The following is a 25,812-nucleotide window of genomic DNA, read 5'->3' as shown; positions in this document are numbered from 1 at the left end:
CAGGGAGAGCAGTGACCATGTATGCATGACTATTGCAAATAAACTATTATCATGGCTGAAAGAAAGAATGTGGAAAAGAAAGAATATTCTTATCGCCGAAGGTAGAAAAGGTCTAGTTGCACTATTTCTGTAACAAAAGACTGAATTTCTATAATATTCTGAAGAAGTTATGTGATCTGATTTATTTAGCAACGTGTCCATCACAGTTTTGCTGTCAGAACAGCAAGGGATTTGTATTTGCTTTTTTTTTCAGCACTTCTAACTGCACCAATTTCTTATTTTATAGTTTTTTAAAGGTAGTAAAGGAGTCCATAGAGATTATAGTTGCTGGGCAATAAAAAGAGAGCAGAAATAAGTTCATTAAAATAATTAATCTGTATGTGACATGTTTAATCATATATATAGAGAAAGGCAGACCAGGTTCCTTCTCTTTATTAGGAGCAAAGTTATATGTGATTTTAGTACTTTAATTAGCTGTGTACTTTTATTACAGCCATACAAATCCTTATTTCATTTTCTGCTTTCTGTCACAAGGATCTCTGGAAAAATACTATGTAGATGATTTATTTTCTCTCCTTTAAAACTGTGACATTAACTATTTTGTCATTTAACAATCAAAAAACCCTCAAATTATACTTTGCATCAGTGGATGAACTGGTAATATTTTGCACACAGAATTTAAACAGTCTCTCCCTTTGCCTCAGTGTAAATCCTCCTCCTTTTGTTTACTCCTGCTAAATGCCAGAAGCCCTTCTGGGATGCTCAAAAATTACAATGCGCTTATAATTATTGTTAGTAAATTAATACAGAAGCACATGTAAATACTGTATGCAGTATGTAAGTATGTTTTATAAGCAAATCAGATGGGGGAATATCAGGCTACTAGAATCTCAAGATCTAGGCTTAATTCAACTATTGAAATTCTAAGTCTTAAACAGTGCTTTCCTCACTCCTTTTTTCAATGTCAGAAAATCCAGGGACTACCTGTAGCAAACTGTATACTGAGCATATTTTCTACATACTGTAGGGATAGGCTGTGTCTGATAGGATGAGCAGCTCTTTGTTGAATAGACAGTACAATCAAAATGCAAATAAAGATTTGACTGAACACTAAGCAGAAAATTATTTTTCATCATCAGCTGAGCAGTTAAAAATAAAACTGCTATTGGTGAAAGTGGGGAAATAATTGGAAAATTCTCTATGCCCTGTAGCATGGGCTGTTTACCCAAATATTGCTGTTTCATTGCAAGCACATATGGGAAATACTTCTCAGATTTGTACTTTCTTTCACAAATACTTCTCTGATTTACTTTTAGCTGCATTGTACGTTACTCTAACATGGGAAATACTTCTCCATGTCACAGTTTTAAATAACGTTGTTTTAATGTATTATAATTATGTCTTATGTGACCCAAACTAACCTCTGTGAGGTCCTATGCACAAAATCTGGTGTTCAATTTCCAGGGCTTTTTGAATTACTAATTCTGGGTTTGGTCTTTGAAAATGATAGTAGGCTAAAGCAATGTTGTTGTTATATTTGTAAACTAAAAGTGTTAGTAATAGGTGAAATTGTGTGTTGAAACAATAGTACAAAGAGAAAAGATAATTATATTTGAAAATCTGTTAATCAGTAGAGGGGTTTTATGTATTAGGAAAGTTTAAGAACAAGTTGAAATTCTTCTATTGTGTATCTTAGTTACTTTATAACTAAGCATTACAATGGTAGCTATAACGATAAGCAACTCACATAGTCATATATGGGGAAGGGTATATGGGTGGATTTAGGGGAGTATTGTGAAACTCTGCCAAAGCAGAACTTACGAAAGTACCAGGAGTAGTCAAGTGAAAATAAGAGAATGCTGGCATCCACATAATGGTTGGGACATGTCCAAGGAACAAAAAGTGAACAGGACAAGCTGAGGAAGACTTCTTACTTCATCCGAGGAAGACTCCTTACTTCATCAGGACGACCACCAGAGGGGGGCTGCGGAAGCACAAAAGAGGCTGATGTCGTAGTAGACTGATGTGGCAATCCTTGATGCATATGTATTAGTCAATGATGTAATCTGTGTTGAATATGCATTAGCTATGAAATTCTTAGTGTATAAATTGCAAGTGCGATGTGACGGGGTTGAAGCCAGATTTGGGTGCGTAACCCTAGTTTCCCAGCGCTGCAATAAAGCACCTCATATAACCATTCCAGTGGTTATGTGTCAGTTCTTACGCTAACAAAAGGGTTGCTAATAAAGATTACAGTTCTTTCTTAGACACTGTTGCCCATTTTCCTGTCTACATTTGAATATGGAAATATCATCACAGTTATATATTGTGCATACTGTTCACAACTTAAGTTGCTTTTGATTTTAATGCTTTACTGTTTAATTGACATTAGCATGTAATAATGTTGATGGTTTGTGTTAACTCACAGATAAGCTACTGGCCATTGCAGACAAAATGTCAATAAAGCCCTGCGAAGACCATGCAACCCCATTCCAGTTGTTGGGGGAGTATACAAGTATGCTGATCCAGTGGCTAAATCCTGCCTAAACAGAAGAGACAGAATATGGAGGCTGATGTAGTTATGGCTTATTATACAACCTGTACAGCTGTGAAGCAATTATGCCATAGCCTGGGGGTATAGTCTGCTTCCCTGAAGCCTCCACTGATGTCTCCTACATGAAGCTGATTCACTCCGGCTTTATGTGTGGTAAACAGTCAGTTCTGATAGCATTGCAGTGGATTAACTGCTGATGAACACAAACACATGTATCATACAATTACCCGCGTGTATTCAGTTTGGCTTTGTTCTCAACCAGGTTTATATCCACAGAACTGTATGGCCACCACTAAAGACAAAGAGGCCTCTGGCATCAAAGTTTTCCATCAATGAGCTGCCAAAAGAAATACTAAGCTAGCTGTGTGTCAGTGGTGTTTAAATGATATTATTAAAACAAAGAATTCCCACCGATCCAGCAACTGATTTATGATGGTACCTTTTGTTCTGGTGCAGAATCTCTGGGCCTTTTCTCCAGTTAATAACTGCTCTGTGAGAAGCACTTGGTTTACACCCAATTGTAGCTTCACCTCCAATTTGAACAACAGACTTTTTTTTCCACAGGATTTTTGGAAAAATCAGGTACTGCAGCTGAAAACAGAATAAGAAAGAGCAGAGCAGTATGCAGCTGACAAGCTACTAAATGAAGTTGCTAAATTCTTCCAAGTTACATAGTAGGTGAATCCAATAATTTCTTTGTGCTTGAGGTTTTGACGAAAGTACATGTATTTAAGAAAAAAGATGTATTTAATGACCAAAGAATGGAATTCATTGTGTCTTATTTAATGTTTATTCTGCTTCTGTCTACTTAGAAACTGTCTGCTCTGACAATTTTTCCTTAGGATTATCTGCAGGCTGGGAGAATACCTCTATCTATGACGAAGAACCTTGAGCAGAGCTATGTCAGCAGGATAAACATCAAACTCCTGATCCCAGTCACATGTACTCATCTGCAGAGAGTATTCAGTTATAATCACAGATTTTCAACGGCTTTCTGTTCAAAAACTGACACTGTTTACTGAAAATATGTTTATTTCTTCAGTAATTTATGTGAAAATTCACTCTTGAAGGAAAAACCACAAGAACTATACAACAGGTGCTCTTAAAGTCTTTTACTAGTTTCACTAGTATTTGGCCATTGAACAAACTTTATATTTTAATATCTATAACAGAATATATATATGTACAAATTCCATTTTATGTGCATTAGTAATCATTAATGAGATCACTTGCTACGTTGTTTTTGCATACATATTTGCCATATGCTCTTTGTTTATAGTTAAAACTATTTTTCTTGCTTTCTCAAAAGACTTAAAAACTGCAGAATAACTATTAATAACTCAAAATACTAAGTGAGAAACAGCATTCATTAAACTTGTGTGTATGTGTTAAAAAAAAAAAGACCATAGATGGATTAGATTCTTCCCCCAGGCCTGTCATGAAACAAAATTAAAAGAACATTTGTATGTGGGTGAAAAGCAAGCAGCAAAGAAATAGCATCAGACTTGAACTGCCAGGTGGAAAGTAATCTACTAATTCCTTAATTTCAATTTTTCTCCAATGAGTGTCCTTTTATACTCAGCACCTGCTCATTTTAGTGGCGTTTACTCACCTATCACTTGCAACTCAACACTGGCATAAATAGTGCCGCACTTGTTTTCTGCCACGCACTGATTGAGGCAAGAGTCTGACATATTCAGCATAGGTATGATAAGAGTTCCGTTTTCTATTTGAATTCTTTCCTGATAAAGAAATATAAGCAAAAAACACTGACAGGGACAATGAATGTACAATCCCAAAATTTTTTGGTATCACACTGGTGCTCCTGGTCGTAATTCAGAAGCAGAAATGTTAATTTACCTGGAAGCAGCGTGGATGAATGTGTCAGAAATATAAAATGTGATGTAAACCTCACTATATGATGATGGTTATGTTTTCAGACCTCTTGGCTTCAAACTTCCTAAGAACCTGAGGCACGTGTCGCAGTGTCATTGCCTTAGGCAGGTTTGCCCAGATGTTCCAGCTGTGGCATGCATTTCTGTGCTTGCTGAACTGTGATTCTGTGGGTATGCTTCATTGTGAAGCAGACGCTGAAGTGGCTACCATAAAGCAGGTACGGCTGCTCCACACTGGGAGCCTGGAGCATGTTCCATATGGCTCCCAAGAAGCTGCACCAGCAGCCCTGTCTGAGGCCATGGTGAAACATGGCCTACCCCCCTCATCCAATTAGATAAATCAGATGATGATGATCTAAGATGATCAGAAAAGCTCCACAGGAGACAGAGGTGCTCAGATAATGGAAACATTTCAAATGTCATCAGATCACAAGCCACAGAAAAATGATCTACTGAAAAAGCTCTACTGAAAACCAACTCTTTTATATTCCTATTGGAAACCCACAGGCAGCCGTTCAGATCGGAGGGAGACCATGCCCCTCATAGCTTGAATTTTATACGCACTAAATTTCTTCAGTGCAATTCTGCCAAAATAGAGAAAGCTACACAGTAGGTAAATTTGGACCAGAGCTTAGGTTTGCCTGTACTTAAAGGAGTTTCATCTGCTCTATTTTGGCAAATAGAAAAAAGCCTGTTTCATGCGATAGACATAACTTTGAGATAATACATTGTGATTTTACAATTACTAACCTCTAGAGACAGTATTAGCTCCACTGAGGAGGAGAGGAGAATCTGACCCCCAAAACCAGTGAGTTTGGAAGAAACCCACAACAGGGATTATAAATACCATCACGAAATTCAAGTCTGAAATAACTGATACTGCTATTATGCTGCTCCTTTAATCTGGCTTTACTGCCTCTGAACCACTAATGGGAGCATACACTGAGTATACAGTACAGTCTTTGCTGAACAGTTGCGAACATCTAAGACCTATTTGTGACCTGCTAAACTTATAGAACCTAACTTTTTGTGTGGCCACAGATAAGCCGGTTTAACAACCTGTTGGGGGTGATTTCACCTGCTGTGCCTGCAGAGTGCCACCTATTGAGACATGGAGCTCTATTTCTCTACACTGGCTTTTCCTTGGAGGTCTCTCAACCGAGAACTGATCCAGACCAACCTTGTTTAGCTTGGAAATTTGATGAGAGCACAGCCTGCGGTCGTATGGCTGGTGTATTGCAAACTAATTAACAACTTTACATTACTTATACACTGTTAAATTTTCTGGTTTTTGAGGCTCTCACTACAGATATTTTTTGCATACTTAATTTTACCTTCAGGCTGTTTGCCATCCTCTCTACACATTCTACTTTTACAATCATCCTTTGAATGTGTAACCCTCTTCTAAAGCAACTCTCATGTTTCATACACATGCTGAATTCCCCACCATTCTCTGCTGGCTCTTTTGAGCTACGCAGACAAAAAGAAGAGTAAAGCATGCCATGTACACAAGCAGCAATAATGCAGGGATGACCAACTAGGTGCTCAGAAATAAAGGTTTGACAAAGAGTAGACAACATCTTCAGAGCCATCCCCAAGGTGTAAAGTGTCTGGAAAGTATTCTACCTATGATACTTCTGGCGAGCAGGGTGCTGTGAAAGACTGAATATTTTATTACACCTTCCTTGTACTTTCACCCCTAAACTATCCATTTTGACCATTGAGCAATAGCATTCCACGTTTTGTTGCCTGAAGTATTCCATTTACAATATACCGTAAGTACTGTGAAAATGTTGGTTGAAAATATCTGTAGAGTGTTTTATTCTTTTTTATAGAAACTGTACAATCTAAGTGACAGATTCTAAATATCACTGTCTTCAAAGAGAAAGACTAGATAATATTACTGAGGAAGAGGTGACAATAAGATCATGTTTAGGAAAATTTCAATCCAAGTAAATTCTGGCTAGCCTTCTCAGATGCTAGTTGGATTCCATTTAGGACTAATCCAGCAGAAAATCATAAGGATGATTGGACCCCACTCCAATTGCTTCAAAGAAGTAGTACTAAGTCAAACAAGTCCTAGTTCTGCAACCCAGCAGGTGCTAATTCACCCCATATGTTTTGGAAATTATTCTGTATCTGTTATTGACAGATAGAAATTAATCACAGGATTATTTTTTCCAACCAAGTAAAAATACATTGCAGATGAGCCATGCCATTTTATGCCTGATAGATGCTGAATAGATGCTTAATAAAGGAGGAAAACTTGGCCTCAGCAGAAGGCAACCGCAGCAAAGAGCCTCTTGCCACAGAAGTCATTCTCCATGAGGTTGCCAACAACTGAAGATTAGAAGACAAATGTGCCAAAGCATAGCCACCACAGAAGTATTATTATACTGCCTGGAAAGAGACAAAGGATTTCAAAGAGCTGTCTACATAAGTATCTGATCAGGTACAAGTGAGCTTCAATCAATTGCCTCTCTCCTCCTGCACTCCTACTTCACTACTTCCCTTTCCACTTGATCCTTCTTTTTCCTTTAAGAAAGTTCTTTCACTTATTCACATTTTCCTTATAAAGTTTTCTTTAGTCTATTATTTCACTGTATAGTGCCAGAAAACTATTAATCTCAATATTAACTGATTTTCATAGCTAATTCAGCTAAAGGATTAAGATAGCACAAGAATTGCCATACTGCATGAGACCGAAGATCTATCCAGCCTACAGCTTAAGAACACAAACAGAATTAAAACACGAGTTAACAGGCAATTTTGTAATGCCAGCTCTGAAATACACTTCCACAAACAGTCATTTGGCATCTTATCAATTCCCCAAATTACAGATTATGTCTACAAATGTGTTTAATGTTTCTGGATAGTGTGAGGTGTCCCTGCCCATGGCAGGGGGGGTTGGAACTAGATGAACTTAAGGTCCTTTCTAACCCTAACTATTCTATGATTCTATGATAGACCCTTCTTTCATTAACTACAAATTATATTTTTAAACCTATCCATACCTACTGGCATATCTTGTACTAATTAGAAGTTCTATAAGAAGCCATATGAGAAAATTGGCATATCTCTATATGAACTGGCAATACCATACATTTTCAATAAAGATTAACTCGAAGAACCGAGGCTTTGTTCCTAGGATTTGCTGGTAATATATTCATTTTGATGTTAACCTTTAATTAAGTTTCTGAAAAAAGGTAATGCACTGTAGAATGAGTGTCATTACTAAATCATGAAAAAAAAACCAAACAAACTAACCCAAAAGATGAGCAAGAAAGCAAAAAAAAAGCCATCAGGAACCTTACCTCTGGTGTGAGTGGCTGGCCATTTTTTAACTGACTGTAGGAAGGGCTTGGTTTTCCCTTAGCTTTACATTCCCAAAATAAACTGTCATAGAGAGACAGAAAGGCATTTTGGATCTTTTTATCCCATTCAGGGAGTGCTGAAAAGAATATGCAAACCATTTTAAACAGGAGAAAACTGATGTCGCTGGGGGTATGTTGCCATTAATTAATGAACTGAGCAAGGCTAATTAGTATTTGTCCAACACGTTCTTTTCGTATCACAAGTAAATTCTGCAAAACAATTCTTTAGCATTAAACATCAGGACTAACTTGGGAAAAAATGTTGGAGATCAAGTGGCTGGTAGGCAGGCAGTTGGTTTAGATATTATTCATTTTTATGGGCAAAGTTTGCAGAAGCAATGATTTTAGATGTCTGAAATTCTGGTCATGCTCTCTGAAAGCACTATAACTACTCCTTTTTGAGAAACAGTCTTCCTCTAAAGGTACTTGAATCTGTGCACCAAAAATAGAAATTTCAAAATCATTTGTCAGTTAATAAAACACATGGATTATAAATATTACCCCTCTATTTTACCCACATATCTGAGACCATGGGTTGTTTGGGTGTAATTTACCACACAAATAATACACAAAAGAATTAGGGCTACTCAGATGAGGATAACAACTTCTGAATACTTGTGGCACATTGGCATAAATTCATTTCTGTGTAGCAGCAGAACTTTCAGGAATCACATATGAGCTCTGCAAAAGCCACATGCAAGTGAGATAATAGGTTGCATCCCTCTGCCTCTACCGTGAGCGGCTGGTGTCCTAACATCCTATGAAAAATGTTTGGCTGGGTTATTAAATCATAATGCTGTAGTCTCCATATGTATATACATATATATACATATATGCAGTTCTTACATAGAGCAATTCAGTTTTAAGAAGATAATCATTATCCTTTGAGACCAGCAGAATAAGCCTTCCTCTACAGCATGGTTCCGCAGGTAGCTCGTGACTCTGTCCCAACAAAGCACTTCAAGATTGTCCAACACCAGAGTAATACCATGCCAACAAGCTGCTTCCCAGAATGGGGAAGTATCTGGGATACATCTCACCATGCTTAGAAGTGATTCTAATTACACCTCATTTTTATTGCACTCAGAGCCTAAAGCACGGGATCCAGGTATCAGACACAAAGCAACAATGTCCAGGAAATAAACCCTATTTCCTCAAGACAAGCTGCCTACTGAGCAAGAGCACCGCAGCACAGAAATTAAGCAAGAGGAAGTCAATTATGCAGATAATATACCAGCCCACTCCTAATATGATAAAAACCAAACTTGTGCAAAAGCTTAATGACTGCTGTTTATATATTTCACTATGAACAGCTATTAATTAATTTACAAAACACATTTAATAAGCTCATTGTTTTAGATTGCATTAACTGATCATAATTTTGTAATTGCCTATGCTGTTATCAATCATGTCCAGGTAATCTACTGAACTTAATTTTAATGGAACTGCTTGATTGATGTTCTGCAAAAATTAGTGAACGAGAATAAAAATAACCCTCCAAAAGCAAAGAAGCAATTAAATATTCAAAAGAGCAGCAGACTGCTGTATTCCTGGCATGTATCTTGATATTAGTCATGGCTGCAGGAGACTGGTGGTTTATCAGCAAAGCCTGCATCTCTTCATTAGAAGAGATTTACTTATAAAGAACAAAAGTACTTTCCAAGGTCTTCTCAACGGATGTTAGTCAGGTGTAGGCTCAGTCTAGCTTTTTGTAATTTTTGCTCACTGTTACTTTTGCCGTGCTTTTGGGTTGGGTTGGTTTTTATTCCCACTCTTTTGAAAGATTTATGAGATAAAGAAATTATCTCCTTTCTTATTTATGTTGAAATATGTTACTTTCTCTAAGTATTAACAATGGGACTAAAGAGCATATAATTCGCTGTGGCTATAAGGAACCATCATGTGTGACTTGCATCACAGGAAATTAATGCATGAGGGAAGGGAAAAGGAAAAGGAGAACAGTTTCACAGATATATTATTCTCCACTTATAGACAAGGAGGATGGAAGCAGTGGAATGAGTTTCCCCTGCTCTGCTCTCATCTGTTTATGGAGCAATACAGTTCTGCTAGAATAAGAGGTGAAATAATCTTACAGCCACATGAACCAAAACCTCATGAATCCTTCCCTGATCTGCATCCGGGACAGCACAGCTTTATGCTGCTGTGAGCTACTGAGAGTAAATCTTTCTGCCTGTTTCATGCAAATGTACTAGGGATTTCTTTCTGCCTTATATTAACCTTTACAACTTCATCATGTCACAGCCCACATTTTCAATCTGAGTTTTAATGCAAAATATCTTTATTTGCTGAGGATGTAATTCAGTGAAGGTCACTGCAGACCTACAATCATTATTTAATCAGCTTAACCTGAACTACATTTCTTATCTCCAGTAAGGGGCTAATAGACTTCATCTACAAAATACATCTGAACACCATCATACTCAAAAAAAAACCCAAAAGAATTAATCAATCTTCTCACCATAGACAGATAATTGACCTCTTGCAATGTTTATTCCTCGAATGTTTCCTGCGATGCACTCATAAGAGCCTTTATCTTCTTGCTGAACATTTGGGATTTCAAGAACTCCTTTGGTTTTGCTGTGCTCATTTTTGTCAATGAGTTTACATCAGACCTCTTCCAGCTAATACTAGGGACAGGACTAAATAATTATATTTTATAAGAGAAAAAAGAGAACATTTGTTATAGCAGGGAGAACATAATGTTAAATCCTTTCAGAAGAGTAATGATATGTAAAAAAATGAATAATTTACATTTCTGACATACAGAGGTACATAAGGCAGGTTTTATAACCTATCTAATTTATTTAGAAGCAAAAGTCAAAGAGTGGCTTGAAGTTCTCAGTCAATTCTATGATTTCTTCTTAGGCCGATTTGGATTTTTCCCACAGTAACTCTTAGCTAGGGCTCAAGCCTGCCTGTAAACACTGTGACACTGAAGAAGTGACTTTGGAAGTCCAAATAAGCTCCATAGAAGCACTGAATTATTGACTGGTTTTCAGACCAAACAAATTCCCTATAGCATTACAGGTATTTCACACTTCAAAATAGGAAATATTGGACAAGAACTCAAAGGACCTAAAAATACCAATAAATCTAGGTATAAAAAATGGGGGCCAGGGTAGAGGAGGGCAGACAGATAGCTGAAGAAGTGGAAAGCATGAGACACTGAAGCTGAAAGGAGACAGAAACAAAAGAGAATATTTCTTATTTCATGTTCTCATAGCTTTCTGTCATTTTCATTTATGTTTGGATCAATGTATTCAATACAATAAAAATATAGTCAAGTGTGAAGGCAGCTATAAATACTTCTTGGATTTCTCGTAATATCACAAACCCAACAAGCCTCACTTTCATGATCTATTATGTCACCAAAACACTTTGAAATATTAATAGTCTTGGATTTCACAGTTACTTTCTGCATTTGCAAAACTTAAGTTTCTTTTTCTAAGCAGATGAGCAATTACATTTTGAACAGCTTTTTACAGAAGCTTTGGCTAAATGCTGACATTTTGATTGGAAATAACATAAACAGCAAACACTCAGTGCTGAACTTGAAAACATAACTTCCATGGAAATTAGAAGGGCACATTGCCCTTGCCTGCCAGTCCCCAAGGCCTCAGTCCTGCAGTGCTGATGTACAAACCATTTATTCCTTTTTAGCAGGGGCTAGAACTGCTTGCACCTTATTCAGGTCTCTGGTTCAAATCCATGTTTATTGATCAAAGAAAGTAACTTGTCTGTAGCTGTGATTTGATTAACACAGGTAAGTTTAAGCTTAATTTCTGCATTTTGAGTCTATATGGCTATGATGTTAACAAGTTCACTTAGAGGCAGAACCACAAGGATGCAGATGTGTGAGTATTCAGCAAATTACACAGATTGAACAGCTAGGCAGGTGTTAGCAGAGTAACTACAAATAAAATCAACAGAAATAGTCTATGTGCAGGGCAATTTACAGCTTGACCACTTCAACATACAACAAAAAAAATCCCATAATAACCCTATGAGCTATTTAAGCAGCATAATAATTTCTCTAGCTACCTTGTATTTTCCACCAGAACTGAGCTGCCCATGAAAAGAGTTTGGAACTATAAGCAATTTATTCCAGATTCTGGTATTAGCTCTGGACTGGTAAGTGTGTACATATTCATGAATACCTTATAAAGGCACTCACATATTCTGACTCTCACAAGGCCCCTCCAAAAGCTGAACAATTTACTACAAATGAAAGGGACTGGGACATGCCAGATATCATCAACTAGTGAAAACGTGTAAAGAACTACTGAGATTTTATTATTCTATTTCCCATTTTGGTTCAAGGCCTATATAAATGTTTAAATTTCAAGTCTTTTTGGAAAACAGTTCTCATCACGGCCTGTATTAATTGTTTTTCATTATGAGACCAAAAACCTATTTCAGATGCAAACTGGTTTAATATTATTCCTTACAAGGAACTTTAAAAGGGTTTGTCTGTTCTGCTCAAATGCACTGATTAGTCTGTTAAAAGGTACTGTCTCCTCCACAAATCTTGCATGACATTATTTGTGCAGAACTTCTGTAAACTAAGTTACTTTTAGTTGTTTGAAAGAAATGCAGCTCTAGTGCACAATAGGTCTGTCCCACAATTGCTTGCTTTAGTCAGGAAAACAGCCAGAGGTATTTTGCAGTCTTACAGTAGATTGATTCAGATGGTTGGTGACAGAAAGGAGAGTATGGCTGGCTTTTAAAATGCTACTGCATATTAAACAGTGGGTGAATAGCTACTGTGTAACAGAAGCATGCAGTGCATTGAATGCCAAAAATGTTTAACTACTTATTTTAAAGGCATTTCTTTTGGATTGATTTTTTTTTTTTGGTAACAAAGACATTAAAGAAAACTAAAGCCATATGGGAGAAGGAAAACAATTAGATGCATTCATTCACACTGTGCTACCTGAAATTGTTTCATCTAAATATTTCCTGTTCTAGGAGCCATTTGTTTTCTCTTGGTACCAACTATTCATGAACAAGGAAAGTCTGCGCTGACACCAAGGCCAGAGGCAGGGCTCTGTGGGAAAAGGCCTATTCTGTCAACTTGTCAAGTCAAGTTTACCGGGGTTTGAACTGAAGATGCTGTTCTGTTTTCCTTATCCACGCCACATACTAATGACATCCTTGGAGAGGTTTCAAACAAACTCATCTCATTTTTTGGCCACATACAAGGGTGTTGGAAATGCACTCCCTCTATTGTTAGTTGCAGCAGGATGACAAAAACATCAGTTTGGTTCATCAGTTTTGCTGTGTTTAATTGTGTAATTGCAATATATAGTTAACAACACTGTTCTCCTGCCAGGGAGTCTTGCACCAAGTGGCCTAGTTTTATCAGCAGAAGGAATTGATTTGTCAAGACAGCAGCTCCTCATCACCCTGAGCTATAGGTTAAACAAGCAGACTGCAGAAGGATCCACAGCTCAGCCGTGTACTATCATCCATAGGAAGGACCTTTGTTATCACCACAGCTTGAGAAGATCTGCATTTCTTCATTGTCTTTGCTAACGCTCCATTATCGCTGACTTTCCAGTAACTTCAGTCACTGTATTTTGCAGAAGGCAGGTTTTTTTGGCTGGTTTCACTGTCTTCTGATATTAGTTTACATTTTTATATCCAAATCTCCCAACAGCAACTATTACCACAGTACGAAACCTTCAAGGTACCCCCCCCCCCAAATTTAAATATAAAATTTAATTAAATTGCTTTTTGTAACAAATTGTCTATTTTCCATGTCAATGCTCTAATAAGTGAAGCTGTCCTTCACACATAGGTAAAATATATATATATATAAACCCAAGTTTAATAAATATAGCCTTGTGAATTTTTGTAGGATGTTATATAATCATTCTATTGAAGGCCAGTATCCAACATTGCTACACAGACTTGTACCTTCCCGTGGAGATTTGGGGTAGTCCCGCAAGTGGTGGGTCTGTTCTAATTTAGTTACTACCAATAGCCAGATTAAAATACATAACTGCTTGGGGATAAAAAGTTTTGGAATATATAAAGAAACAATGAGTACACTTTTCAAATTTATTACACTTCATAGACAAAGTCTTGCTTTCACTTTAGTAAATAAGAAGAGTGCATAAATATGAGAGTGTCTCTGTACATAAATCTACAGCTTATTTTAAATCTTCAGAGCATCTAGGAGTACTAATTTAATTTATATTCTACATACAGGCACTAGAATCACAAACTTGTAAGTTACTAACGCAGAAAGAAAAGGCAATGGAAAATAATTTTTGGTCGGTGACAAGTCTTGTCACATCGAACATGAAATTAATTTGTCTGCAGCATTACAACCCACACCAAGATGAAGGTTCCACCTTTTTGCAGCAAAGACTCAGCAGCCAGATGATGCATGGCATCTGTGCCTCATCTTGCGTCATATGCGTCTGAGGACATTTCACAATAAAATGAAATCTACAGCTTTGATAATAAAGGCGATGCCTAGTTACATGAAAGAGACAAAGCTGAGGTTTGAAAGCTGCTATCATGTCTGCATCAGCTGCTGACATAAGGAAGAATTAGGATTAAACCACTCTGTCTTCTAATCATCCTGATATATTACTTAGGAAACTTTCCTGAAACCTGCCATTGTGTCCCATTCACTGTCCTACATAAACTCCTTGAGAACATCCTAGAATAGCTATCTAATGAGGAAGAGAAGCCTGGTATTCTTGCATAAAGCAGAATACCAATTAATCATCTTCACCAAAGATGGTTATTTGGAAACCTCTTGTAGCTGTATGATTTCCTATTTATACTAACAACCTCTAGAAAAACCCTTCCTTGAATACATATACAGGAGTATATATGGTCTTCACACACAAAAAAATAATGCTCTGGGTTGAGAAAAATACTGTTTTATATCATTCACATGTGCTCTTTACAGCCTTGACTGGCAGTGGCCCATCTGCAGGGATTCTGGACAGATTATTTTCCTAACTTCAAGAAGGGAAAGAAGAAAAATGTAAAACACAGGCACAGTTTAACAAATACGTGTTCCAGACATGAGTCTACTTTATTTTCATTCAAGAAACTATTCTTACTTGTGCAACAGAAAAAAAATAGTTATTTGGGAAGAAAGCTACAGAAAGTAGCACAGTAACTCAACTGAACATAATTCTTTCCATGGTACTCAATCCCTCAAAGACATAGTGAACAATAATTTAGATGTATAGCATGATTAATATAGCTTGATCCAAAACATGACTTTTAATACTGGCATATTATTAAACACTGTCAACGTAATGAATATTAGTGCAGAACACAAACCCTCATCTCTCCTATTAAATTGCCACAGGCTGCAGTATTTGAAATAGTCAAGCTATTTCATATTTTAGTTTTCCCTCTTTTAAAGAATTAATTATAAGGTGGCTTTTTTTTCTTTCCCTTTTTAGATTCCCCCTGCCAGTCATCAGGCAGTCACATACTGCACACATTCCCTTTTGCCAAATCGTACTTCCCATCACAGTGAGGACTAATTTACTTTTCAAAGTCTTCTCTACTATTCATGGTCTCTGTTCTACAAAGCAGGATTCAGAGTCAAGAGTTTGCCCAAGTGCTTTTGTCCATTTGGGATCCATCCTTCCAAACCCTCCCCCCAGAAATAAATACTGACTCTTTTGCCTCCTTATATTTATTTTACTGAAAACAAGCTAAAGTTTATGACTGGGCTAGATGACAATTTTGAGATATTTCCATGTAAAATGCAAAAAAGAGAGCCTTGCAATAGACCTCTGTGGAATATACCTGTCCCTGGGTGTCCCATGCCTAGCTGTAGGAGTACTTAGATGGTTTTGAATTTTCCCAGCTAAAAAGGCATCTTAAAACTCAGCCATAAGTCTGGCCTCTTGTTTTAAATGTGAAAGTGTTTTTTGAATAAAGTCCAATAGGTATGATTTGCTGTTCCATACAGAAAAAGAGATGCTATTTCTCTAAACACCATGAAAGTACTATCATTTAAGATTTTTGGAGACCAAAACCACAGCAGGTTGCCTATAATCTGTCTTAGATGTGAAAGATTTCTGTTATTCATAGCACAGAGGTAGTAGCAGCTAACAGCATTGTCTGAACCAGTGGACTAACAGTATGAATATAGAAAATTATGGATAATGGGAAAGCAGTTCTGAAATCCAAGAGAGATAATAACCTTTAGTGCTTGTGACAGATCAGAGGTATAGCTCAACAAATGTTGAGTTGAATTGATTTTAACGTAAACAGACAATAGTAGAGGCTAGAGTTTTAGTGGAATTTAGGCATCTAAAGGTGCCGATGGCTACACTGCTGCATTTATGTGCGTAGCTGCAATTGTAAACAGCTGGAGGTAGGAAACTTAAAGCTTTTAAAGTTACCACTGATCACCTACGTACCTTTAGAAATCTGGCCTTACCTAATAAGTTAAGAGTATTTCACTTGGAATTTGTTTCTCTTGCTTTATTCACATATAAATGCCAGCTCTGAAATAAAGCTTTTTCACTGATTGACACATTAGTGAAAGTGTGGTTCAAGGTCTGTTCAGAGTGAAAAAGCGGACTGAAAAAGTACATTTGGGTATGAGACATCTGTAAATAAAAAACAACCTAGAGGAGAAATTCTCCAGTGACACCACTAAAGAGCCTTTACTCACAACAGCATCTCTCAAACACATGCACTAAACTAGATGCACATTAACAGTATTATATAATAAACCTGTGAAGAATGGATTTTCACCCCATGGATTACTGCTATTTATGCAGTATAACTCCAGGGATATACGGCAGCACAGGTTTCAGCTGTAGTCCTATATATGAAGAAAAATGCATATTCAAGCTGCATTAACCCCCTCAGCCATTTCATTTTCCAAGCACAGCACAGAAGGGTCTGTGCTCACTGAGGGATTTCATTATCTGTCTTTTCAATCCACCGTTTTTTTCCCCTCAAGATGTTCTTAAAGTGGCAAAACCTGTGTTCAACATTAACATGACCCATCTTTACCCCTTCAGTAAGAAGGCACTGTTTTTTAGATACCATTTGCTCTATTTTGAAATGCTCTTCTGCAGTCAATGTATCATTGTTAAATGCTTTCCATGCAACAGATGGAAATGTAAAATGACAACTTGAAAAGCAAAGCCTGCACTGACTCACACACAATTAAGGAGGTATTTAAAGAGAAGTAGCTTGACAGTATTTGGAAAGGAAGAATCAGCTTTAGCAGGAATATTCCAGTCTGGTACTTGTTTGGGGCCAAAAAAAAAAATGCATATGTCTTAAATAAAGATTAGCCCTAAGGTTAGTTTATATAAAAATCTCATCTGAAAGGGAAGGCCATTTCCTGTCTTATTAACTTTTTATTTGCTTTATTTTTCTACTTCCCAGCATAGGTTCCAGAGGAACATTGATTAATTTGTGCTGTCTGCAAGTAAGGCTTTTAACCTCTGGGAAAGCTCTAAACACTTTAAAAGCTTATAGCCTTAAAACGGGTTGTTGAGGTAAACTTAAACTAAATAGAGGTCAACAATGTGAGGTTATTTTAACTTTTCTAGGAAAAACAGTTGCTCATTGGAAAGACTAGTAGGCTGGTTGCATTTATTCAGTTAACTATCTGCTGTTTGAATACAGAGCACCCCTTACTGTTTGAATGCACTACTACTTCTGTAAATGAATACAACAAAAATAACATAGGAAAAACATAGGCTACTGCAAGCCTAATAGAACTGTAGACTTTAGCAAGAAGGGCTGCTGATAGGGCTTCACAGGGTTCCTCAAAATTACCGTGTAGGTGCTGGGAGCCATGTGTTAGATCCTTTCTACACAGTCTACATGCTTTTGAAACACAGCCTGTTTCTCCAAGTTTCATTCTTAACAATGCCATACAAGAAAGCATTTGTTTTGATAAGGATAAGATGTGAATGTGTAGTTACACTAAATGCTGTAACCAGAAGTAAGATCTCATCTCAAAGTAAAAACTGCTCTTAAGGAATACAATACCTGTTCCAGTTTTCCCTCCCTATCTTTCCTCCACCCAGCTTTATGCTGTAGCCAAGAGAGCTTCAGTTATGGTGTAGTTGTGTTTCATATACCTGGGAATATATAGGGCAGAAACAATCAAACCAAGATAAGGTTACAAGAAAAAAAGTAAGTTTCACAAATTCACATTCTGACCAAATGAGTTCTACTGTGCAAGTTAGAAAGAACCATTTCTTCTCACAGTAGAACAACATTAGAACCTTAGAACCCACATTTTTAGAAGACAAAAATCTTACTTTCCAAGGGCAAAGCATTCCAGTTTAACAGATGAGCCCTTTGCTGCATATGTTGTTTCTGGAAAACGCACTTCAATCTTTGGTTCATACTCCCCCATCACACCTGTTGAACATCAAAACAGCTAGCACTCCAGTTGAGCCTAAGACCTGCCTAGTGCAACAGAATTTCAGTGTAAAAGAAAGCATGGTATTAATAATGTTAGAGCCTTATGTTCCACCCATGGCAATCAACACATTATGTCTATGGAACAGACTTAGCCTTTTGGGTGAAGTTCAACTCTATGTTGAAAGCTTATGCGAAATCTGTGAGTTCTGCGCATTTGAATGTTGGAGAGCGTGGCTTACATTACAAGTACGTTGTGCATTAAGGTTTTAGATATAAATTAGGATTTATATCTCAACGTGTGAACAGCAATGCCTTTAACATTGCTCACTTCTTAGGACAGTAGTTCTATTCTGGATACAATTATGGAATTCTGTGTCCAAAATACTAAAGACTTAAGACTTTCAAACATCCAAATATGAGCTCCAGACCTGAGAAAGGCTGATTACATGTAATTACCACATCTGAAACTGTAGTTTAACATCTGATAAACCATCAGCTTAGGACATTAATTTTGCAACTGGTTTGGGATTGTTTTAGCAAACTAAACTTTCAGCTGAACTTGTTAAATGTAACTCATTTCAACAGTAATGGTTCATATGAATCAGACATTTTCTTCCCTGTGAGGGTGCTGAGGCACTGGCACAGGCTGCCCAGAGAAGCTGTGGCTGCCCCATCCCTGGCAGTGTTCAAGGCCAGGTTGGACGGGGCTTGGAGCAACATGGTCTAGTGGAAGGTGTCCCTGCCCGTGGCAGGGGGTTGGGACTGGAAGATCCTTAAGGTCCCTTCCAAACCAAACTATTCTACCGTGTTCCTGTACAGTGTCTTTGTCCAGAAAATGAACTGATTCTTATTTTATATTTAAGAGGGGTCTGGCTAATGCACATAAAATTCACCCCTAGAGGCTGCATATTTAGTACACAATCCAGAGGCCACCAAAGTGAACAGGAGAAGATGAAAAAACTGATAGTACAATTCTGAGGAAAAGAATAAAGTAGAGTGATTGAAAGGAAGAAAATATTCAGAAAGGATCTTAAGCATTTACAATTGCAGCTATACCAAATTATTAGCTTCTGAACCGTGGAACTATAACTTTGTTTTGGGTGATCCAATTATGTTATAAAGCAGCACAGTTTCATAGTGGAAGTATTATTCTACAATGCATGGTTGAGTTTATTTACCTTAGAAATCTAACTCTGTACAGACTTCTGTTACTGATTGTCACCACTGTTTTGCAAACAGTACAAGTATATTGAAATTTAGATGAACAAACTTACAAACTGAACTTTGTGTAAAGATTTCCTAGGTATATATTTCTGACTGTGAGCATTTAATTGGAAGTATTGCCAGAAAGTTATTTGTGTATATGTAGGTGAATTTCTCACCTCAATGACTCACTTTGAAACACCTTTCTAGATTTGATAGTTGAGATAAACTTAGATTATAAATTTAGAAAGCTTTGGGCAGATTTAAACCTCAACACAGGCATTCATAAGATGAAAAATATTAGTGTATCATTTGACATTCTCATGTTATTTTTCAATGATATTGCACACTGCTTTCTTTACATACATTTAACTCATCGTCCCAGTCCTGACAGTTCAAATGTCATTTCAATCCAGCAGAAGCTGGACAATCATGTCCCTGCATAACTTTTTACTGGAAGCCTTTCACCTCCATGAGGATGTACAGCGGTATCTGGAGGTACACCAGTTAGGATTGTGCTGCACATCTGTAGCCAAGGATGCCCAGATAACTTACCATCACTGCGGAGAGTGAGAGGAGTGGGTAGCCCCTGCACACTTTGATCTGCTTTGGAGTTAGTCACAAGTGTAGTTACCCACATCTGATGGCTCTACTTTGACAAGGTACAGATTTCTGGTTTCTTGAGAAACAAAGCAGCAGCTATCTTCCTGAACATATAAGATATTGTTGAAGATCCATGTATAGGACAAGCCTAGAAAACACCAGATACATATCATGCATCCTTTCCCATATAATCTGCTTCCCATTAGTGCTTAAGTGCAATATTGCCAGTTGAAACAAGTCAGCTATAGGGCAAACCACTGAGGATGCACAAATTAGTAAAGACAAGGTAAGCATTGCTTTAGTTTTAAACTCATTTCAAGCCACTTCAGAAGGTCAAAAAAGTTTTTGCCCCCTGTTACTTTTCATTTTCCTGCTTAGCCTATTTTTAAGTAGGAATGGCAGTGCTGCAGTGCCATGAGAGCACTGTTTTGGTAAATAATTTCTGCTTGTAACACTTTCCCTATGAACATCCAGACAGTAAATTGCTGGTCGGTGTTACAGCTCCTTTCTTTACTCCAAATGTGGAAAAAGGAAACTGGTAACATGGAGCTTTATCATGAGATTATCATGACAGGAGAGCTCAGCTGCATGCATATATTTTGGAAGCAATTTAAAACTATTTGACTAGCCCACCCTGGAAGTGCAGATCGCCTTGTGGGATTACCATCCAAGGGCTCTTCTTTTCAGATGGGCTCTTTGGACAAGCCTTGTTATGCTGCCAGCAGGTAGGTTCAGTGCTTGTAACACAGCATACCACAGCGTGGGTACACCTGAGGTGTTCTGCCAGCCCCACACTGCAGCTGCTCTGCATCGGTGCCAGCACCCCACAGTGGGAAGCAGGACTGGAATTCTGTCTTTAATAAGACACAGTAAATCAGAATTTTCAAAACCTACCGGTTTAGCTGTCCTTAATTAAATGTATAATTCATAAGCTAACAGTGTTCTGCCAACAGCTTCATTTTTACATATTTTCCCTATCAACAATCCCATTTGAAAGATTATTTATGTTTTCCCTGCCCCCCTTCCCTCCAGTTACAACATGGGTACTGTACGGCAATAAGTCTGCAAACTCTAGTAGTTTTGTGGACTTTTATGTTATCATCTTCTAACATTTTAGGACTCTCATTACAAATTATGCATCTTCAGGGAGCAATCAATGACACTTTCTATACTTGGCTAAATCCTGCAAATAGGCTCTGGTTTACTACAGATTAACACTAAACTTCTTTCCCAGGGTACAGTAAAACTAGAAGATATGAGCCCTAAAATAATGTACTATAATTTGTGTGTACATATACGTTATGTATACGCACGAGATAAAAACACCCTGTTTTCACATTTGCATGTACTTCTAGATACCTGGTTTAAGCATCTATTTACAGAAGAATATCTGAAGCAGGGTCAGTTTTACCACAGGTAGGATCAGCCTATAGCTAGAATGATGGGATGTAGCTATGACCTGATATATCTTCCAGAGACTATGTCCTCACTGTGCTTGTGTCTCATGCACAAAGTTTAGTGGCTACAGTCTGGCTATACAAACAGACTGAAGTGATGAGTAGGCAAAGCTCTGGTTTCAACTAATTTTTTGAAGTTTTAATCTGCAAGTGAGGGACTGTAAGGAAAAAGGGTAAATAATCTGTTCAATGAAACAACAGGTTGTAAACTTGTGATTTTTGAAGAAAAACATTAAATCTGAAACCTCTTCAGATTTCAGAACACCTGAGGGCTTACACCCTGACCCCCCTTTCATGACAGCTGGAACTCTTGCTTTCCTCCTCACACAGACCTACACAGAGGCACATAAGGGCTTATGTGCAACAGAAATGCACTGAGCAGCTGGAACATGATATTTGGATTCCCAGCCTTCTGTGACAGGATAGTGTATCTAATGAGAAACTGGAGGTAAACTAAAAGATGAGTTAATATGAAAAAGGAGTTTGGGTATTCCCTTTCCAACATCTAGTTCTGGTGCTGGGAATTACAGGGCTGAAGAAAGCACTGACTCACTCTAACAAGGTACCACCATATCTGATAAGACATCAAATAGATGTCCATTAAGGACCTTTAAACTATGTTACGGTATGCAATCAAAACACATTCTTACTGTATGACCTGATGATGCAGCTAGAATGTATGATTCCTAATAAAACTCTATTAAAACCAACTTTATGCTACACAGACGTTCTTCATGAGGTCAGTCCATGAATTAAACAATAAGTAAAACAGAAGCGGTCCTTGTCTGTCCTGATTTCAGTTCTCAGGGGGTTCCAGCTGACTTCATTTTCTGAAGTTTGTTACTCTCTCTGTCCTGTACTCCACCATTGCCTTAGGGCCTATTGATGAATTTTCCCATTAACTGGGAACAAGTGCAGTTTAAATCCTTTTCCCCTGAGAATAAGGGATATAAACATCACCACTCTTCTAACTGCAGGTTCATCACCACCAATCCTCAGGCCATACTTGCCTAGAGCATAATTCAGCTACACTAAATTGTAGAAACCCTGATTTTAATTGTCTTCAACAGGATTTGGATGAAATCTCATAAGAAAGGAACCAGACTTCAGAGATCAAACTTTTTTGTCTTCTAAGGCATAATACCAGCAGAATGATCCCTTACAGAATATCTTTCTTTACAAAAATTAAGTGACAACATCAAAAGATATAATAGACTAGAAAATTTAATGTTGCATTACAAAAGAAGCTACTACTACTTAAACACTTCCATTTTGGGTCACTTTGAATAAATCAGGCATATATCAGGCCCATTGAATGAACAAAAGGCCCACACTATCACTTTCAGGGTTACATTCATTTGAGTAAGTACATCAGAAACTGGGAAGAGCCTGGTGAAGGTGATGCTGAACAGAAGGTAGTAGAGGCATAGAACGGAAATTGTAAAGAGATACTAAACTCACAATAAAGTCTAGCTTAAATGAACCTCAATATTGTGCTGCCAGCTATTTTATGGAAGAACAAATAAAGTTACAATCGTAAGGGTTTTTTTTTATTTTTTTTTTGTTTCCCATTTAACCACAGGATTTCTCGACAATGATTAGGAGCACACGACATATCCATCACAGCATCAGTATTATTGGATTTCAGAGACTGCTATGAGAGGGTTTCAGCATAAAAGGTTTTACACGAGTCTTAGCCTTTATCAGCACCAAAGATTTTTGTGGGCTTCTTTTCTCAATTTCATTTCTTCCTTTATGCATAAGCCTGTTTGGCTGTAACTTTCCCTCCAAAGCATCCACTTTTCACATGATTTTGAAGATGAACCAACATGCCTGAAGAGAGGGAATAGAAGTTTTTCTACACCAGACAAAATAGCCCAATTTTCCTGTTGCTCTTTTCACTATAGTTAATGTTTTTGAACAATAAATGTGTGAGGTAAAGCTACATAATGGGGCATAATGGAGAGAAGCTACTGAGGAAGGAAGCCCTTCCAGAGGTGTACACTGATCACAGGGTGTTGTGTGTGTGGTTTTCAGTTCTCCGATCCCAGGGTGTGTATGGGTTTGGGGTTTTTTTTAATCCAAGGTAGGTGATTGTATGGTGTCAGTATCCTTTTTCATTCTAAAGGCCCCCAAAAGCAGGTCAACTCACCTTCCAGCCAGGCACTGCCTGGTAGGCAAGTCCTAAGCTTGGCCAGGCAGGACAGCATCACCTATGCCCATCAGCTATGAACACTTTCTGTCAGAGCACAGCTAGGAAAGAAGAGCAGCTGATGATCACTCCCTTTATACCAGTCTAGGGAATAGAACATTTCAGCAGTTTCCTCAGCCCAAGCAAATTCAAATCAATTCTGCTCATTCTGCCAGAGAACAGCTACAGGCTGGTCTCAAGGAGGAAACTCTCCCTCTCCTGACAGAGCTGGCAGGAAGGGATTAAAGATTCATAGGAGCATTGAGAAATAACAGCAGAGAGAAAAGGACTCTAAACCCATGACTAAGGTTTTCAGCTCTATAAACAGTGATACACTTCAAACCTTCACTTTAACATTACACATTTTATCAAGTAGGCTCTTGTATAAAATGCAGAAGCAACTCGAGGCAGAAGTCAAAGACCCTTTTACATAAAGCAGCACCACTTGTCTCATCCTGTCCTTTCTACACACCCAGTTTCCTATATCATGATTTCACCTGCGCCTCCTTCCCCACCCTTCTGATGTCTGAGGATTTGGAATATTCACACACTGAGCAGATCCATAGAGCTCTTGCTTGAAAGTCTTTTACTTTTTTAATGTAGCCTTGGTGTAGTAATGTCAGCACAGAGAAAAGCCTACAGACTCAGCATCCCAGCTTCAAATCCTGGCAGCTCTTACAGACACATAAATGCAAATGCATAAGGGACCCTGCTGCTCCTAACAAGATTAGCAACTTCCTTAATGCTCTGTAGGGAACCACCCAGAAGGAACTAGGCCTTACATTAGACTTCACTTCTAAGAAAATAAATGAACAACAATCCATCTTACAAACTTGTGTCAAGTATTACCATTTAAGCAGCAACTCCTTAATCATAGTCAGGTCAAGCTTATACACAGCTAGAGAAATGAAGGCTTCTTCAAGCTCCCTGCCTTCTGTCTACAAGTATTAACTCCGTACAAAAAGCAACCTTTAGACAATACAATAATGTTATATGTTGATTACATGTGGAAAAAAAAAAAATCAGCTGACCTAAAGAACTTAAGCTAGAGAAGAGACACTTCTCAGAGAAAGAAATACAGCTTCCCTTCCCACCCCTGCACTCCAGAGCCTCGCTAACAAGCAGAGGAAACTCACATGCTGAACTTTACAAGGTGTATTAATGAGCCTCATAAATAACAACAACTGGAGAGTGGCTGGTGCATAAATAGGCAAGAAGGGGCTAAAGGAAGAAAGGAGGGGTTGTAGGCTGGGGTAAGTAACATGGGGAAGCTTTATTTTTACTTTCAAAAGCTTATTACAGGCTGTAGTTTTTTGTTCATTAGCTGTAACAGCTTTTTAATGGCTTGCTTGATCTAAAGTATAAGCTAAGCCTTTGAAAGGTAGGTTTGTGTTTTATTTTTGCTAGATGTGCTAATGTTTGTTCATAGCAATATAAAGTTAGCTCTCTTTTGGTGTTAAGTGTTTTAGTACAGCCTTAATGCGACATTTCCAAATATTATTTTTTATTGTTCTCTGAGAGTTAATTTAAGGTATAAAGCTGATGTGAAAGCCATTGGAGCACTCTTTCTGTTTGTTTTTGTTATGTTTTTATCAACATGTTATTTAATGTATCCTCTATTGCTGATGAGAAATACTTGTTTCTCTTGTATAAGCAAAAAGTTGCCTTTGCCGTGTCAGTTAAGAGATGTATATACATAAAAACAGTAGCGGAGCTGTTCTTATCACCTGTAGCAGAAAACTAAGCTTTGTTAAGCTTTAAGCATTTAAAATGTTTCTGAATGTGGAAAAGTACATAAAGCACATAATAGACAGCCTAATGATATCTTCAGTGCTTGCTTTCATGTGAACCTCGCAGAAAGTTTAACTTTAGACTGCCTGAAAACCCTTGCTAAAGGGCTAGGTAAGAATAGCAATGTTTTGGTCCCTGTAGTGATAGAAGGAAAGATGTGAAACATTTCTCTAGATGCTAAAGATGTCAGAAATATCTCTTAAGCTCTCATGCTGTCTATGTAGTTCTGCTTCTTGATGTTATAAGGCAATAAACTTTTTGCTTTCTTAGGTTCTTGCTTTTCTGTCTTTTACTTGAAAAAATAGATACAGACTTTCTAGGTTATCAGGAAGGCAGG

General features: G+C 37.7%; 1 protein-coding gene and 1 long non-coding RNA gene across 2 annotated transcripts in view; one reads left to right on the top strand and one right to left on the bottom strand.

The window, feature by feature from the left end:
• LOC134169623 (contactin-6-like) overlaps positions 1 to 25,812 on the bottom strand; it is a 146,611-nt gene that overhangs the window by 38,245 nt on the left and 82,554 nt on the right. The window contains 9 exon segments of the mRNA XM_062630363.1: positions 2,994 to 3,112; positions 3,114 to 3,145; positions 4,167 to 4,296; positions 7,764 to 7,900; positions 10,303 to 10,431; positions 10,434 to 10,483; positions 18,125 to 18,227; positions 19,989 to 20,053; positions 20,055 to 20,184. Coding sequence (XP_062486347.1) covers positions 2,994 to 3,112; positions 3,114 to 3,145; positions 4,167 to 4,296; positions 7,764 to 7,900; positions 10,303 to 10,431; positions 10,434 to 10,483; positions 18,125 to 18,227; positions 19,989 to 20,053; positions 20,055 to 20,184 — 895 coding nt within the window.
• LOC134169625 (uncharacterized) overlaps positions 24,967 to 25,812 on the top strand; it is a 35,263-nt gene continuing 34,417 nt past the window's right edge. The window contains exon 1 of the long non-coding RNA XR_009966959.1: positions 24,967 to 25,065. This is a non-coding gene — a long non-coding RNA (uncharacterized LOC134169625). The remainder of the gene's footprint in view (positions 25,066 to 25,812) is intronic.

This window comes from Pezoporus occidentalis, unplaced genomic scaffold, assembly GCF_034315485.1.
Source record: "Pezoporus occidentalis ecotype Australia unplaced genomic scaffold, CSIRO_AGI_Poc_V1 ctg35, whole genome shotgun sequence".
In the NCBI taxonomy this organism is placed as follows: Eukaryota; Metazoa; Chordata; class Aves; order Psittaciformes; family Psittacidae; genus Pezoporus; species Pezoporus occidentalis.
This window is presented reverse-complemented; position numbering and strand designations above follow the sequence as displayed.